A 19,891-nucleotide genomic window follows, 5' to 3' on the forward strand; every position below is an offset into this window, starting at 1 on the left:
CTTCCAGGAATCTGCACTTCAGCAATTCTTCATATTGGGTGATTACCGTCTCGACGTTGAACATGACCAAACCATCTCAGCTTATGCTCTCTCATTTTGGCATCAATTGGTGCCACACCTAGACTTCCCTTAATATACTCATAATTTTTAATTTTATCATTTTTTGTCACTCCACTCTTCCATCTAAGCATTCTTATTTCCGCCACATGCATTCGTTGTTCTTCTTTCTTTTTCACTGACCAACATTCAGTTCCGTGCATCATAGCCGATCTTATGGCTGTTTTATAGAATTTTCCCTTCAGCTTCATTGGAATTTTTCTGTCACACAACACAAAACTCGCTTCTTTCCACTTCATCCATCCAGCCCGAATTCTACTGCATGCATCTCCATCTATTTCTCCATTACTCTGTAATACTGATCCTAGGTACTTAAAACTATTGCTTTTCATAATCATTTCACCATCCAAAGATACCATTTTATTTGTAGTAGCTCCATCTTTAAATGAACATTCCAAATACTCTGTTTTTGTCCTACTAAGTTTTAAACCTTTTTCCTCCAGAGCTTGTCTCCACTGTTCCAGTTTTTGTTCTAAGTCTCTTTCACTATTTCCTACTAACACGACATCATCAGCATACATTAAGCACCATGGAATGTTACCCTGTAGTTTCGCTGTTATCTGGTCCAAAACTAATTAGAATAAATACGGACTAAGCACCGAGCCTTGGTGCAATCCTACTTTCACATGAAATTTCTCAGTCTCTCCCACAACTCTCCTAACACTAGTCGATACATATTCACTAGGGACTCCTTTTTTATTGAGTGCACACCACAGAATCTCTCGAGGAACTCTATCATATGCTTTCTCAAGATCAATGAATACCATATGAGCGTTTGTTTCTTTACTCCTGTATTTTTCCATCAACTGCCTTATAATGAAAATTGCATCTGTTGTTGATCTGACCTGCATAAAGCCAAATTGATTCTCGGATATTTGGGTCTTTTCTCGTATCCGTCTATCAATTATTTACTCTTTCCCATATTTTCATGGTGTGGCTAAGTAGTTTTATAGCCCTGTAGTTTGTACATTGTTGTATATTTTCCTTGTATTTGTAGATAGGTACTAGTATATTGCTTCTCCATTCGTCTGGAATTTGTCCAACTTCCATAATTCTAGAGATATAAAGATAAATAGATAAAGGGATAAAGATAAATACCGGTTAATATAACTTATTTTTAATATAATTTAATTTCTCCGCTTGGCTCTCATTTTATTTACATGACACATTAATTTTCCGCTACAATAAATTGAAACCTGTATCACAACAAACACTCAATTGATCAATCAAGTGCCCTTATTGGAAAGCTTAGATTTAATCTTCTCGGTTATCGATAAAGCAGTTTTCTTCAGCCTCCGCCCTCTCTAAATGTTTACTTCCACCGCCTTCTGTATACAACGGTTTTTATGGTGATTGCACATCAATCTTTTTTAACGTCACTTGTCGGTCCCGGACACACGTCACTTCTAACTTTATGCGCCATACATTTTACACAATACATAACATGTCAGAGTATGTTTCCTCTGTCGACAAGCGAGTTCAGATCTATAAAAGTCAATTTAAAGCAACTTTTCTTTTGTATCTGGCGTCGATGTTCTGACACCGGTCTCTCGTGGCGTGTCTCTACGAGATGCAGTCTTTTAAGGCCACGCTTCGACACAAACGATATTAGGATGAGTTTAAACATGTCTGAACCTTCGAGCGTGGGGAGTTGCTTTTGAAATAAAGCAAAATATTACTTTAAGAGAGAATACTGTCAAGCACAGGCAAATTTCTGTCGATATTGGCAGCGAATTTCATAGTTCTTTTAAATTCATAGGCCTGAATAAATGAAGGCCTGTTAAATCACAAATTAAATCCCTTAATTTGTAATCTAACATTATAGGGGAGTGCATATTATAGATTTTCACTTCGGAAAAAATCAAACAAGATAGAACTTTTTGTAATTTCATTAAGAAATGTTTAATAAACAACATATCAAAAAGTTCTACTCGAGAAGTGGATGCTTCATTTTTTTATTAAACAAATGAACTGCGGAAATAGATGTTTTTTTAAATAACTCCGAAAATATAAATTTTTGAAAAAAACTGACTTGGCCAATGAAAAATTCAGAAAACTTTACAAAAAAAGCCTCATATAGTCGGTTCGCTAAACTCAGACGCAACTGGCTAGATATTTTAGTCGATTTTTTTTTGGTTTTTGCCAATTTTGCAAAAATTGGCAAAATTACTACTAGTTAGTGATTATTAACTATTTAGTAATTATTTTTTGTCAATTTTACTAAAATTGGCAAAATTACCGACTAAAATATCTAGAAAGTTGCGTCTGAGTTTAGCGAACAGACTATATAAAGATTTTTTCAAAATTAAATCTGTAGCTTCTATAATTTTTTATTTATAACGCTAGTCACCCTTCTCACAAACATTGGCACACTGTAAACTAGCGTACGGCGAACTGCACGGTTGAGTTATTTTAATGTAATTTTTTAACTAATTGATCAAATAAAATTTTACAAATTGAACATGAAAGAATAATAATTAAGCTATCTTAGGGTTATAATAAAAAGAAACAAAATGTATGGGCATAAGTACGGTGTGGGCTGAAATTGAGACCTACATGAATTGTGTTTAAAAATTATTTAAAAATGTGTAACTAATACAATTTTTCTTATAATATGTACTCACAATTTTGCACAACTTACCTTTTAATCACCTTACTAAACGATTTTTCATTCAAAAAAAATCTCAAAAATTTAATTCAAATGATACGACGTCTTAAAAAATGTAATTTTTGAAAACTTTATAGTTTTACAGAATTAACACCACTTTAAGACGGTATTACTCAATTTTTAACAGATCTATTACAGTTTTATGAGTGTTTTTAAAGCTCAGGATGTAGTCTTTAAAATACACTGAATTATTTTACTTTAGAAATGAAATATACTATTTGTTTTTGAGAAAATTAAGAAAGATAACAAAAATGTAATACAAATACCGAAAATTACCAGCTAAAAAATGCTTATACAAAGTGATCAAAACTTTTTTCTCCAAAACTTATCTAAAATACATTTATTAATAAGCTTCAACAATAATAAATGTTCAACAAAAAATTTTTTTTAGCTCTTATACAGTATGTCTGCGTAACTTGGACCTATTGACTACTTTTTTATTATCAGTCTTACGAAAAAAAGTTATTCTTTATAAAATACTTTGCATCACTAATAATCTAAGATGCAACCATCAAAAATAAAATTTTATTAATTTTATCCGAGGGATGTCAAAAAATATGAATTTCACTCAAGAGTAAAGTACCTTTATATTTCACAATATCGAAAATTGTTATAAAGAAAAGTTGTTTGGAATTAAAAAATAAGTTTCAGTGTTCAACTACATCCTTCTAATTAAAATTTTTTGAATAATAAAGGCACTTGCCTCTCAAGAAAAATTCTTATTTTTACATACCTCGTACAAAACTGAAAAAGTTTGATATCTGATGGTTGTATCATATATTTTAGACCAGGCAGAGCATTTTATAAAGAATAACTTTTTTTCGTAAAATTGATAATAAAATAGTTACAATAATTGTAATAAATGATAATGGGTATCCGTAATTTTAGAAAAAATTGATTTTTTTTTTTTCGATTAGAATAATATAATAGTTATTTTCCTAACAAGTGCAGAAAGTCATTCTTTTCCGCACGCGACTACACTTTGCCGAACGACGCCGAACGCGACTACACTTTGCCGAACGACGCGAAGCGGGAGTTCGGCAAGCAGTCGAGTGCGGAAAAGAGACTTTCTGCAAGAGTTAGGAACAATATTTTTTCTAAGAGTCTTTAAAAAATTACCAAATCTTAATCAATTAATTTAATTAATATGAAAATACATACACAAATTAATTCTTTGACAAGGTTGTCAAAACCAAACTTTCAGTATAATTAGTTAGCATGACGACGATCTTGGTTTCCATGACGATGATTCAAAACGACTGTTATTGTCTACCGATTTGACTTTCGAATATTATGTCAAAATAATTTTATTTCATCGAATTTTCGCGTTAATTTCATTAAAACAGGAACACAATAAGATATATTTGAAATAAATTAGTAAATAATATCTAAATATTAGTTTATTGCATGTATTATAATTACTTTAAGGCCATATTAACATATCTAAATTAACACGCGTGCGGAAAAGTAATACGCGTGCGGAAAAGTGAAACTTTCTAAACTAAAATGCGTGCGCGAAAGTAGACATATTTGCACGCTCGTAGAAAATAGTATATTAAAACATAGTTTTTAATTTCAAACAACTTTTTATAATAGCATTTTTTGATATTCTGGAATAAAAAGGTATACTTTACTCTTTAAAGAAATTCATATTTTTGACATAACTCTTATAAAACTGATAAAATTTTATATCTGGTGGTTGAGTTTTAGATTTTCGACTATCCAGAGTATTTTATGAAGAATAACTTTTTTTTCGTAAAATTGATAATAAAAAAGTTTTCCATGTGGTTCCTAGCTACGCAAACATACTGTATAGGAGCTTCTGTATAAGAATTTTTAAATTGTATTGCCGTGTTCGGATTCAGCATAACCAAAAAAAAAAATAGAAACATATTTCATCAAAGTAAAATGATGAATTCAACGATATTTTTAAAATTATTTAAACAAAACAATTCTTATTGCTTTAACAATTAATAGACAATTAGCGGCCAAATCTCCGAGTAGAACTTTTTACTATAACTTGTATATAAACTAACAAAAGAAGTTTTAGAAAAATATAAGCTTGTTTGAATTATTTCTAAACAATGCATGTTTTCGTTCTAATTGCACTCCCCTATTAACCTTCACACATTAATCTTCACATATTAATCTTAATTTCCTAATTTCACGTATATAATTTTTGTAGCAGGTATCTATACTCTAATTTACTCAAGGGGTTATTTACATTACATGACAGTTTCCACGAATGCTTAGAAGTGATTAGTGGACTAGGTGTAATGATGGAGTCCTGGAGCCTCTCATAGCAAGGATAAGCATGCTAAAGTGGGACATGGTAATGGGGAGATTATATGAAACGTCAATTCAAGAGAGCAGGGACATTCCGACATGTACTTAAATATATTTGCTAATCGGTTTCCTAACTACCCATCTTCCAGCTTTGTGGTGGTCTTCCTCGTTTTTTCTTCTCTAGGAGTGCCACATCATAGTTTTTTAGGCAATTTTTCGTCAACCATTCGGCTTATATGTCCATACCATATGAGCTATTTTCTGTCAATATCCTCTATAGTGCCCTCTATATCCAATTGTTATTGTATTACTTCATTTCTGATTCTTTCTGCTCTTCATATTTTCATCGATCTTTTGATGTCATTTACTTACGTGGCTTCGACCTTTTTCTTATTTTTCTAGGTTATTCCCCATGTCTTGGCTTCATATAGTAGGCTAGTTTGAACCATTGTCTCATTTAATATATTCCATTTTATTTTCTTTGATATTTCTTTACTCTATAGTACTCCGTTTCGGCATATTATAGCTCTTCATGCTTGTATGATTCGATTTTCTATTTTTCTTTTCCACACGGTCGAAGATGACGCCCAGGTATTTCTATTATGCCCAGTTAGTTTTCTGAGCATATATTCCATGTCGTCTTTGTCATTTGATATCACCACATGATCACCTGTAAACTCTAAAGTATATATGCAATCCTGATCATTCAATTGTATACCCATTCCTTGGACGTTATGTTTCATTGTTCTAAAGCTATGAAATATAAATCTTAAACAGGCTCAGGATCCATTTTGAGTTTAGAAATTTTTTTTTGTGATATTTTTGACTATCGTTTTTGGTCCCAGTCGTTCGTCTTTCAATCTGACAGTCGTATATTTAATATTGCTCTCTCCCTTGCCCTTTCTGTAGTGGCTAATTTATTCATATATGGCTTGGTTAGGATCATGTTTGACATCCATAATATCATGATAGGAAGGATGTACTGGTTGAAAACATTGCTCTTCCAGTACTGAGGTATTTGGTGGTTATTAAGTATACAACTTCTTCTTCTTATACTTGTTGTAGATCTGCCGATCTGTTAAGTCCGACGTTGAAGTATTCCTTGAGAGGTAGACTGCCAGCTATCTCTCCATTTTTTGGTGGTCTCCCCGCTGGTTTTCCTTCTAGAGCAATTCTTGTTAGTCTGTGCTCCTCCATTATTTTTACATGACTAAACCATTCTCTTCGTCTTTGCCTACCCCATCTGACTACATCTTGCACGCCGCATTGTTCCCTGATGATGTTGTTTCGTATTCTATCTCTTCTTGTCTTCCCTGATATTGCTCTTAATGTCTTCATTTCGGCTATTCGTAGCATGCTTTTGGTTTTATTGGTGTCTTCTCTTGATTCAATGCCATAGTTCATAGCAGGTCTGATGCAAGTTTTATAAATTCTAACTTTGCTGTCCATTCTAATATATGGGTTATTCCAGACCACATTTCTCAAACATCCGGACAAGAGAGCAGCCTTGTTAATTTGTCCTCTTAGGTCTCTGGCTGGGTCATGGTAACTTGGTAACTCCACATCTAGATATTTGAGCTCGTTTAGCTGTTCTATGGGTTTCATGGTAATGCATTTTGTTTTCTGCGTGGATATGTTCATGTTGAGTCGTCGACATGCTTGATAGAATCGATAAAGTTGCCTTTGTAGGTCATCCCCGTCCTCTGCAATTAGGCCTGCATAATCCGCATAGCACACTATACTGATTCTACTGTGGCCGAGTCTCTATCCTAGTTGTAGCGATTCCACATCTTCTATTATTTCATCCATTAGCATATTGAGTAGAAATGGACTGAGTGTTTCCCTGCCTGATTCCTCCTGGTGTTGGTATGTTGGCCGTAGTGGTGTCGTTTGTTTTATTTTTTGTCGTGTTGTCATTGTTCATTTGTTTTATGACTTCAACAATGTTTGTTGGAGGTATCCTTTTTTGCTTAATTTTCTTTATTATATCGCTAAGTCTGACTCTGTCAAATGCTTTCGTTAAGTCTACGAAGCAAATATATGCAGGTTTGTTATATTCTATCGACTTCTCTTTAACTTGTTTCATGTCAAATATTGCGGCCGTCGTCGACCTGTCTTTTCTGAATCCTTGCTGTTCTTCTCTGTTCTTTATCTGTGATTCAATTTATCCTTGAGTATGCCTGTGAATAACTTCATTGTCGTATTTAAGAGAGTTATTCCTCTGTAGTTGTCCGGATATGATCTTTGTCATTTCTTAAAAATGGGTATTGTGATACTGGTGTGCCAATCTTGTGGTATCTCTGCTCTGTCTAAAATTTTGTTAAACAATATTGTGAGACAATTAGTGAGTTTCTGACCGCCGTATTTCAGCAGTTCGTTCGGTATTCCATCAGTACCTGGCGATCGTCTATTCATTAAGATCTTCATTCTCGCTTCTTCTTCAGTTTCGTTAGTGATATACCTGTCTTATGTAAGTATACAACTGAGTTTTCTAAATCACGCTTATGTCAGTCTTACTTTTCTAGTGATTTCCCCATTTTGATTGTATTTGTTAAGTTTCAGAATTTGGTCTAAGTAGATGTATTGCTGTTTACAGTTATGTCTGGGGTCGTGTGTTTGTTATTTTTTTCTGTTTTTGTCATATTTATAAATTTTGGGCTGAAGTGTATTGGAAGCTCTGTTAGTTTCTCTTTCATAGTTTGTAGTTCCTCGAAGGTACTCGCAGTAATCACGATGTCGTAAGCGAATCTGAGGTAGTTTAACTTGTTGCTACTTACGTTCATGCCACATTGGACCAATTTGTAATTTTGAAGAGATTTTCTATGCATAAATTAAACAGTTGCTAGCATAGTTCTGTTTTCATATATTATGTAGTAGTTGTGTACATTTCGAATATATTTTACAATTATTAATAACCTCTTCTACGGCCCACATCTCGATATGTACTGTAAAATGCCTTTTTATAGTCTTTAAAGGCAAGAAATATGAGTGATTTGTATTTATTTGGCTTCTCTATCGATGTCTTTATTGTCAATAGATGGGCTGGTGTACTATACCCTTTGCGGAAGCCGGTCTGGCCCTCGATTTTTGACCCTTCGCTTCGTTATCGAACGTATTCGCTTCGTATACTAAACAGATACGAAACGAATACGTTCGATAATGAAGCGAAGGGTTAAAAATCGAGGCCCTGGTGTACTTATTGTTAGTAACTCTCATAAACAGTTTTTACACTTCTCTGAGCAACGATATGGGTCTATAGTCTACAAAATTACTCTTTAGGTCGCATTTGTCTCCTTCTCTGAGTAAGAGTATTACTAGACTCGTTCTGATCTTTAAGGATTTTGGTATTATGGAGACATATTATGTTATTAGCTCTGTAAGTATATGGATTGTTACTGTCTTGCTTTTTGTCAAAAGCTTGACAATGATACGGATTTTTAAGCTATCCTTCAACAGTAAATTAATATAATTTCCCAGCTTTGTTCTATATTATCAGATCTTTCTCCATCATTCTTGTGAAATGACTGTGAAATATACAATAGAGTATAGTTTCTAATGCAATTATTGTTTCTTGCAGTTAATTTAATATATCAATATACAATTTCCGTATTCCATCCACTCGTTAATTACCTTTCTGATCATAAATTTCCGACGACAAGCTCATTTTAGCATAATGCTGAATCGGCGTGTTTGGAACTTCTCGGTCACAGACTCATATGTAGCACAAAATTAGCAGAAATGCCATTTTAGCGCTCGTCGGTTAATATTCACTTATTTGCAATGAAAGCAGTAGCTGAATAGAAACTGATCAGATCAATAATAAGCTTCATTTTTATTATACGACTTTTGTCAATTCACAATGGCTTTGTTAAAACGACTCTATTTTGTTCTGAAGATATTTTCTATTGCCATATTAATATAATTTTCTACTTTTATTGGGAAATAAACTCAAGTTTAATTTAAAATATATTTATTTTGACGTTCAATTTCCACTTCTGAAATTTCAATATCCATTTCGTCGCTTAAGATGCAAAAGCTCGCAACCCACAAATAAGATTTTCCACAGGAGAACAAACAATTATTATCTGCATGCGAAAATCGCCTACATAGAGAATTGTTGATTTAATATCAAGGTATATTAATACCTTTATATTGAATCAAGAATTCTCCGTTTAGGTCTAACAATTTTCGTAGGCAGAGTCAGAGAATGTTTTTTACTCTTCTGTACAAAAACACATTTGTGGGTTGTGAGCTTTTGCATCTTAAGCGACGATTTGCTAATAACTTTTTTGGATTTTCTAGAAAAGTCTTCTTTCTCTTGGCTACTTGTCGAAGTAAATTGGATATGCTCTGTGTACTTTTTTTTAATACCGTGTCTTTCATAATGAAGCTCTTCTTCATTGACAAGTTGGTTGTCTATTCTGTCCAGGATACGCGTAGAATTTATCTGTAGACACACATTTGAAAGGCTTTGATCTTACTACCATAGATTTTTTTTGAAATTCCACATTTCAGCTTGTAGCATGTTCATTTTTCTCAATGGAGGATGCTCCTTAAATTACAGTTTTGTTCAGACCTGTACACTGTACATATCTGAATAGTCTTTAAGTTTTATTGGTTAGTCTATCGGAAAGAATGATCCATTTATCCATAACCGTTTCTTTCGAGGATATAGACAGTTTTTGCCTAATTTCAAATCTCCCTCTGGTAATATTAGAAACATCTGGGTAACAATCTCGTTGTGTTGTGTGAACTTTCACACCTCATCTTCTAAAATCCTTTCTTTGAATAAACACTTGTAACGCACATAGTGATTTTCATTATTTATTATCCGACCTAAAAATTGTTAAACGTCCACGATTCCACATCATATATTAGTTTGTCGCTGAGATAGCTGGTGATGTAAATTTATAAGTTGTGTGGTAATTGAAAAACAAAAACACACGCGTTGGTAACTTTTAAATTATTCTTGTAATTTGTTCAAACGTTATTGCTTTGATAATAAAAACAAATATTGAACTTGACGAGCCCTATCTGAAGTTCATCTTCTTGTTTTTCTAACAATTTTCTATGTTTAATTTATTTAAATATGTTTGTCAATATAAATATATTAATTAAAATAAATATATTGTCCAAAACTCCAGTTGTGATACTTTTGTATACATCAGCATAACTTACCAAGTACAACCGTTTCGGGCCCTTTGAGAAATTTCGGATCTGCCGGTTCCCCGTTGATCATCCAATTAAGCTGCGCCGCTGGTTTGGATTTGCCCGATGTGCAATTCACACGAACCGTATCGCCCACTTGATAGCGAGGACGTCCACCTGATATCTTCGGACCTTCCTCTGGAAGGGCTGCAATAGAAAAAAGAACAGTTAATGGCTTCCGGAGAGTGTTAGAAAAATCTGGAGAAAGTCGGCGATGCTGCCAAACCGTGAACGATGTATCACAAGTTCCGAAACAAAACAATAATAAAGTATTTTCTACAACCACTATTTAAAGTGCATTTTTCTGCACAGTTTTATGTTAACAAAGTTGACATTTTCTCACAGTATAAGATATATAACATTAGTGTGCAGAAAAGTGACGTTTCTGTGCCGGAAAGTCTTTTCTGCAGAGTAGACTACCTCATTCTGAGTAACGTTATATATTCTGTTTACAGCTGTTGTTAAAGTGTAGACAAGTATAACCTGTAAGACAATTATTATACTTACTTAATTATCGAATACAAATTAAATTATGGATGTTACAACTATTTTATTTTACAATTTTATTCTTAATAAATATTTTATAATTATCAATTAACCAATAAGGATTTAGCAACCTTAGCAAGATACGTCGAATGAAGTAGGTTTGGTGTAAATCCGTGACTGCGTAAATATAACGTCAAATGTTTATTTTGTAATAATTGCTTAAAATAGTTTAAATTCAAACAAATTAATGTAGTGCATTAGTTTTTTAACTGATTTCTGTGTAATTTGTTTAGGTATAAGGAATTTAAATTGATTAGTATTAATTAAACTCACTTTAAAATTTATAATTTATTGTTATAATAAATCTGCGTTTGGAAATTGTGATTTTTATATTTAGCAAAAACTGTGGTTGTAGAAAACTCTATTAACTCTACTGAGCCTTGACTCAGTAAAAGTTAATAGAGTACACATTTCAGTTCTGTACAATAGTTTCTCATGTCATGATATAATTTATACATACAGGGTGAGTCATGAGGAACTGTACATACTCCTACCTCGTATAGAGGCTCCTATGGGGAACAACAAATGACCATTAAAAAGTGTCTGCTCCCATTGTTTAATAATATACAGGGCGAGTTTCTCATTTTGACAGAAATTTGTATCCGTCATAATTTTTGAACGGTCAGATCGATGTGTCTCTTATTTTGGTCAATCGTTACACTATTACCACCTAATCAACTGATTTATTCAAACTAGAAAAAAATCAGGTCCGACTTTAAAAAATTAGTTCATTTGCGTCTTAGAAAAAATTTTACCCTGTATACTGTTTTTGAAAACTTTAATATGAATTTTACAAATTAGACAAATAGGCAATTAAAACGGCATGTTTATTTTTTTCCCCACACGATTACTTAATTTTTTATAAAAAAATCAAATTTGACTATGAATTAAAAGTTTGGTAAAGTGAACCATAGATTTAAAAAAATTAACTTTTATTACAAAATTTAATTTTTTTTTAACAAATATTGAATTTATGTTACCACCCAATTAACTGATTTATTCAAACTAGAAAAAAATCAGGTCCGGCTTTAAAAAATTTGTTCGTTTGGGTCTTAGAAAAAATTTCACCCTGTATAAGCTTTTTGAAAACTCTAATATGAATTTTATAAATTAGACAAATAGGCAATTAAAATGGCATGTTTATTTTTTCCCCACACCATTATTTAATTAAAGAAAAATCAAATTTGACTATGAATCAATTAAAAGTTTGGTAAAGTGAACCATAGATTTAAAAAAATTAACTTTTATTACAAAAATTAATTTTTTCTGAACAAATATTTAATTTATGTTACCATCCAATCAACTTATTTATCCAAAGTAGAAAAAACTCAGGTCCGGCTTTAAAAAATTTGTTCGTTTGGGTCTTAGAAAAAATTTCACCCTGTATAAGCTTTCTGAAAACTCTAATATGAATTTTATAAATTAGACAAATAGGCAATTAAAATAGTATATTTATTTTTTCCCCATACGATTACTTAATTTTTTATTAAAAAATCAAATTTGTCAAAATCGGAATTTTAACCTAAAAATAAAAAAAAATTAAATCACGGTTTAACTTGCTACAACTCTGTTCCATTTTAATATTTTTTTCTGAAATTTTTACAGCACATATCTCTTACCATTGTGAAGACTACAAAAATTGTTGTAGACTTTCAGTCTTCTTCTCGTAAAAGTTATGAATTTTTAAAATAAAAGGTGCAGCTTCGTAATGGCAAAGGTTAATAGTAAAAATTAAGTGAAAAAATTTAAAAATTAGCCATTTGATCACGTCTATGTTAAACTATAGAGTCCAAAGAGAAGTATTATGGGGAGCTTTAGATCTAGACGAGTTATAGAAAAAAAAAATGTGAAACTTTTAATTTTAAGAAAAACGTTGTTTAATTTTTTTATTTTTATGGTAAAATTGCGATTTTGACAAATTTGATTTTTTAATAAAAAATTAAGTAATCGTGTGGGGAAAAAATAAATATGACATTTTAATTGATTATTTGTCTAATTTGTAAAATTCATATTAGAGTTTTCAAAAAGCGTATACAGTCTAAAATTTTTTCTAAGGCGCAAACGAACTAATTTTTTAAAGCCGGACCTGATTTTTTTCTAGTTTGAATAAATCAGTTGATTAGGTGGTAATAGTGTAACGATTGACCAAAATAAGAGACACATCGATCTGACCGTTCAAAAATTATGACGAATACAAATTTCTGTCAAAATGTGAAACTCGGCCCTGTATATTATTAAACAATGGGAGCAGACACTTTTTAATGGTCATTTGTTATTCCCCATAGGGGCCTCTATACGAGGTAGGAGTATGTACAGTTCCTCATGACCCACCCTGTATATAAATAAACTGTTATGCTCTACTTTATCTATTTATTTAGATGATTAGCAAATTCTTAATTTAATTGATTATTCAATTATTTTATTTACTGCCTATGTAAAAACAAAACTAAATTTCAATTAAAATTATCCAATCAATTTTATTCTCAGGGCTAATTTGGTATTTGATACAATACCTGTGATCTGTGGCTTCCAGTAATTCTAGTTGCTTAATTCTTCCAGGGTGGATACAGGGAAATTGAAAACACTCAAAATCATATAAATGTAATCTATTGTTTTTATCAAATAAGCCGTGTACATATGATTAAAAAAATACTAAAATTTAACTTTGTTGCAACAATCTCTAACTTAATAAATTAAACTCTAACTCTGATATCTCCTTGTTTTGACAAAAAAAAATTATTTAATTAATTTTTTATTTACTTATACTAGATTGAATGAATTTAACTTTTCTTCTTTTGAATTGATTGCTCAAATTTGAAATGACTAACTGCGTTAAAAAATGTTCAATAAACAAATAAACAAATATGGTTTTCATATAAATAAATTTTTTTCATTCCGACAAATGATTTGACTAACCTTTTCTTTCTTCACTCCCACGTTTTCTGGATTGCGTCGTCCTTGATTCTCCCAACACGTACTCTCTGGATGTTGCGAAAAAGTCCCTCTCGTCAAACTGCTTCTAAGAAAAACACACAGGACTTGCTCGAATTATATTACTCAGTTTTCCTTGCTCGATATCCTGTGCAAATAGATATCAATCAGCTACTCGTTCTAGACAAAACAAAGGAGTCTCCCTCGGACCAGGAAAATTAACTCTTCGGTCGACAATTTGGTTTCAACTTGATTCTGCTCGCAAAGGCTGATCACACCACTCTACACTGATTACACACTTTTAAAAACTCGACTACCTTCTATCGATGTTCATTACACAGTGCCCCTTATTTCTCTCTCAAATCCAGACTCCAACATTCATTATCCCTACTCCCGATATTTTCCATCCAATCAACAACAACCTCTCTCAAACCATTTATTTCTTGAGAAACCAAATATTTTTCCACATAACTTTTTCAATTTGTCAAATTTCAAGAAATATCATAATTAGTTCTTTTCTACTTTCTACTTTTACATCTAAAAACGAATACAATTTGTTTACCAAATTAAAAACCTTCCCGGAAAGATCTTAAAAACGTCATTGCTCCCGTCAACGCTCTGTCCACTTTCTAATCACCGAATAGTTTGTTAATGTCCCGTCCATTTCGTCGAATCATTATCACTAATCGTTTTCATTTTTCCGAAACACTTGTTTAATAGCAAAATTAAATTCTATACAATTTTGGTTATATACAGGGTGATGAAAAACTATGGTATATTGATATAAATTAAATTTTTTTGAATTTCTTTAAAAAAACAATTCTACAACAATACCTATAAATGTTTGCGGAAATGTTCTTTTTGTGCCGTTCCCTTAAATACCTACTAAATTTTAGAATATCAAAAAAGGCAAATAATATACATAAACCGTTTAATGTCGGTTACAGCTGTCCAAAAATTCTGTATCTCCGGGGAAAGAAACAATTAGTGAAGTTGTAATAAAAAAAAACACTTTCTAAAACAGCGGGAGGTAAAAAAAAATTAAATTTTTCCAATGGCCCACTTCGAACTTAGGCAGAGACAATAACTACCGAGTATAAATCGACAGGAATCGTCCTTTAAATGAAAAACCGATATTCTCGTAAAACCTTAGGACTATCATCCTGTTCCTTTTCCTTCTTCTGCCCAAGTCCCAACTCTACGTTGAGCTTTTTCAGTCTCCCACGCGCCATATCAATAAAAAAAACTACGTATTTTCTCTCTCCACGGTCTCATAGTGTTATTCAAGCTATTGTGGAAACCCTTAAATTAAGCGTCGAGATCAACAGTGTTGCCAAATGAACATACACTACAACAAGAATAAAAATAATCTTTTCTTTTATTGAATAAAAGTACTTAATTTATTTTATTTTTTATATAGCTATTGGGTGTCACTATTAAACATAAATATTGGATGATTATAGGTATTAAGGTACCAAGGGTATTATAAGGATAATAACGCTTGAGGTATATACGTTGACCGAAAGCGTTATTACCTATAATACCCGTGGTACCTTCAACGTTTAATGTCCGACTAAATTCTTCTTTATATGTAAAAAATTTGAATGAATTTTGAAATAATTAGTTTTTAAATAAGTACATTTTTAGGTTTTTATTTTTCAACTTTACAGTATTTAACTAGTTATTTAAATTAAATGCCCAAGAGCGTTATTTTTCAAATTAACGTCCTAGGGCATTATATCATATAACTGACTTCGAATCATGTCAATATAATCATGTCATCATTTGTCAAATAATATACCGGTCGGACATTAAAGATAGGCTACTATTAATGAACCAAAGAGAGCCATTCGAAACAAAAATTCAATTAAATATAATAAAACTGATAGATTAATTAAAAAGAAAATAAAAAAAGTTTAAGAGAGAGTGTAATGGCGCGTCCGCATTGGTAAATTTTTCGTGCTTATTGAACTAATCTTCTTCTTTACGTGCCATCTCCACGACGGAGGTTGGCAATCATCATGGCTATTCTGATCTTAGATGCTGCTGCTCTGCATAGTTCGGTTGATGTGCATCCGTACCATTTCCTCTTGCCCTGGATTTTCCCCTGTATAATTAATTGAAGTATGTTGTATCTTTCATTACGCATAACATGCCCCAGGTATTGCAGCTTTCGTGTCTTGATGGTTTCCAATATTTCCAGTCTTTTGTTGACTCTCCTCATGACTTCGTTGTTTGTCACATGCCCGGTCCATGATATCTTGAGGATTCGTCTATACACCCACAGTTCAAATGCTTCCAACTTTTTAGTAGTCGACGCGTTAAGTGTCCATGCTTCTATCCCGTAAAGCAGAGTCAATAAAATATAACACCTTGCCAGCCTAACTCTCAACTATAATTTCAGTTCTCTTGCACAAAGTACTTTTCTTATTTTATTGAAGTTTATTTTTGCTTTCTCTATTCGAACTTTGATTTCTTTGGAGTAATCGTTTGTGTGATTAATTATTGTGCCAAGATAGTTGTAGTTTTCAACTTGTTCTAAAGTTTTACCTTTAATTGTTAGGCTTTCTACCTTTTATAATTTCTTCAGAGTATGCTTTGAATAGTAGTGGTGACAATACACACCCCTGTCGCACTCCTCTTTTAATTTCGAACGTACGTGTTCATTAATGCGTATGTGTGCCTGTTGTTTATAATATAGATTTGTTATTAAACTAATGGTTCGTCGCAAAAATTTGTGTCGCAAATTTTTACCAGTGAGGACGCGGTGCTCAAATTATTTGATCTTCGCTCGAAAACGATAACCGATGGAGCGTGTGCGTTGTGTGCGTCGAAAATTCTTGCGTCCGATTTATGCGACGAACACGTCCACACTATCACAATTTACCTCGAGCACGCAAACATTTGCGACGAACAGCTTGTTCGACGCAAATTTTTACCAATGCGGACGCGCCATTGCATGAACAGTTCTAAGAACTGAAAGAATTTGAAAAAAAATATGACTTTTTTGACATGCATAAAAGAATTAGACTACTAACAAGAATGAGAAAACTACTTCAAACTAGGTAACTAAGAGATAAAAGTGGTGCACTGATAACAGATATAAACCAGAAAATGCAGAGATGGGCACAATTATTATAGCAAAGCTTTTTGAAGACAAAGGGAGAACAGGAGCACCAAAAGAATTGGTGCTCAAATTTCTCAAAATTGGGGATATTGAATGTATTGGCCTTTTTTTTGGATCTATTCAATACCATAAAACAGGTATAATACCTAAAGAGTGGCTCCAATTGACATTTATAGTGTTTCCCAAAAATCCAATGGAAAAGAGTGCAAACAAACATCGTACCATATAGCCATATTGAATCATGTCTTCAAATTATTTTTAAAAGTAATTCAGTAATAGAATACATAAGTAATTAGAAAAAAACATATAAATAATAAACAAATGGAATTTAGGAAAGGTCTGGGAACATGGGATGCACTGTTTGCATTGTTTTTCCAAAGATGCCTAGATATGAATCAGGAAGTATATGTATATTTCATTGATTTTCAGAATGCTTTTGATAGAGTGCTGCACAATCGTCTTATAGAAATTTTGTTAAGTAAAAACATAGACAGTAGAGACATTATAATTAGATATAACCTCTATTGGAATCAAACAGCGAAAATTAAAGTTAAAAATGAACCTGACTTAGGATATCCAGATTCGCCGTAGGGTGCACCAAGGGTATATTTTATCACCGTTTTTGTTTAGTTTATACAATGAAACCATCTCAGAATAATTAGGGTTGGCCGAAGTCAGGGAAGGCCTAATAATATACGGTGAGCCACTTAAGATATATTAACGATACCGTCCTTCTAGACGTAACACTAGAAAAACTGCAATATTTTAATCAACCAATAAAAGTACATTGCAATTATTACGAATGGACTAAAAATAAATTTGAACAAAACCAAAGGCAGAAGAAGCGTATAAAATTTCATGGTTATGCAATCTACAAGAAAGGAGGTAAGGATGGTTTTAATCCTACTTTAGCCTTATCTCTTTAATATATTAAAGAGTGTATTACACAGTGGCCGACTACAGATTGACTAACACTGTGGTATGCGCTATGCGCCGTATTTAGCTCTGGTATGTCGCAGTGACTAATACATTCCCTACACTCCGCAAGCTTCTACGCAATTAACAGTATTGAAATTTATCACATTTACCGTTCTAATCCGGAACTCATTAATAATTGCTATATACTACACACATCGGCGTACGTTTCACTTTATGTTTTGACTTAATTTGTTTGAAAATGAATCGTGACGCATGGGAAAAGTTATAGCGGACGAACAATATAAAAGATTGTGCTGTTTATACAAACTAACTATTTGCTTAATTTTTACCGAATAGACTCCCTTTTGATATAATGACATTACCCTAAGTTGTCCCCATCGAATAAATTCCAATTTAAAAAGGATTCGCAAAGCCAACATTTTAGGATTGGCAGTGGTCCTGTGGGATTAAATAGGTCTTTTTTATTGCTTCTAAGAGCCAACATACTTTACCAATAAATTAACTAAAGAAGTTTTATAAATTACAAGTTCCGTATGGGTGCACGAGAGAATTATTGTTTTTTATTAGGTACTTACATTCCACAATTTGATTGTAATGATGTGATACCACAAATTATTTTTTCACTGTTTTGACATTATGGATGTTTCATCATGGCTTACTATATAGAAGAGATTCGTAATTCTTTAAAAATACTAAAAAACAGTTACCTCTACGGAGGAATTTTAAAAACACTTTGTTTGAAAAATAAGGTACATTATTCCAAAAGTGGACCTATTATTCCATGGGCATCCATCTAGTTTCAATGTGTCCACGGCATACGAGGAAAATAAAAAGAAATATCATGCAACAGCATCCCTTCCTTGCGAAGAAATTAGAAAAGATAAAATGGGTCACTATCCCATATATGTACATTTTGAATAAAAAGGATGATGTAACTATTCTAAATATTGTAAAGAAAATCCCAAAGTCTAATGCCAAAATATAAAATATTTCTTTGTTTCAGTACAACTTCCAATTATTTTAAGAATTTTTTATAAGATTTTTAATAAATATTTTATAATGTAGTTTTATTGTTTAATCTGCCTAACCTACATATTCCATGACAGGCACAATCGTTAGTAAAGTATAAAAAAAACTACAAACGCAAATCCGAATTCAATTCTAAAAAATATAGCCTTTGAGAACGAGAATTAAAATTTACATTAACATCAAACCACCCACACATATTTATGAACACCCACAATCATCAAAAGATACGCATCAACGATATCACCAATTAAATAAAACTTCTACCGCAATCTCTAAATTATTTAACAAAATCAAACAACGAACTAAAGCCACCAAAGTTAGCTCTCCGTCATCCAAGTTTCTGTCTATATAAAGTATAAACTAACAAATTAAAATTAAATCTCTTTCAGCGTAAAGTATCGATCTGGCGGGCAATAAAAATTTTGTTACAAAGTTTAATGGAAAAGTCAAATACATGCAGACAAAAGATAAAATTTCTATGAACACAATGTCTCCCTAAAATAGCTTACTTTAAGGTTATCGCGCGTCGTAAATGGCCCATATAAGGTGTAGACACCCAGCATTAGATATTCTAAACAAGGACGTTACTTTGGGATTCACCGAAGGATTAAGTAGAAGAGAAAGGTTTTGTGGAGGATTTTTCAAAGACGGAGATTATTTTTTATTCATTCTTCTTAACGTGCCCTATCAAGTCCCCTTGACGTTGGCGATTAACATGGCGAAACTGTCTCTGTCTCGAGCTATTCTAAATAGGTGTTCTGCTTTCTTTATTCCTGTCCACTCCCGGATATTCTTCAACCAAGAGGCCTGCTTTCTACCAATTCCTCTGCGTCCTTCGATTTTACCCATCATAATAAGTTGAAGAATATTATACCGGTCTCCCCTTACTACGTGTCCAAAATAGGCCATCTTTCTATATTTGATGTTATCAATGTTTTTATTCATACGTTTTAGAAAAACGTCAAAGCTGACGGATTAAATGCAGATTTTGTTGTATTTTTTTTTTAAGTATCGTCTTCTTCTGCTTAGTGATTAACCTG

At 32.4% G+C, this 19,891-nt stretch overlaps 1 protein-coding gene across 1 annotated transcript in view; it reads right to left on the reverse strand.

The window, feature by feature from the left end:
* LOC126881744 (uncharacterized) overlaps nt 1-19,891 on the reverse strand; it is a 258,343-nt gene that overhangs the window by 27,532 nt on the left and 210,920 nt on the right. Inside the window, exon 3 of the mRNA XM_050646215.1 lies at nt 10,250-10,426. Coding sequence (XP_050502172.1) covers nt 10,250-10,426 — 177 coding nt within the window. The remainder of the gene's footprint in view (nt 1-10,249; nt 10,427-19,891) is intronic.

Source organism: Diabrotica virgifera, chromosome 3 (genome assembly GCF_917563875.1).
Source record: "Diabrotica virgifera virgifera chromosome 3, PGI_DIABVI_V3a".
NCBI classification, from domain to species: domain Eukaryota; kingdom Metazoa; phylum Arthropoda; class Insecta; order Coleoptera; family Chrysomelidae; genus Diabrotica; species Diabrotica virgifera.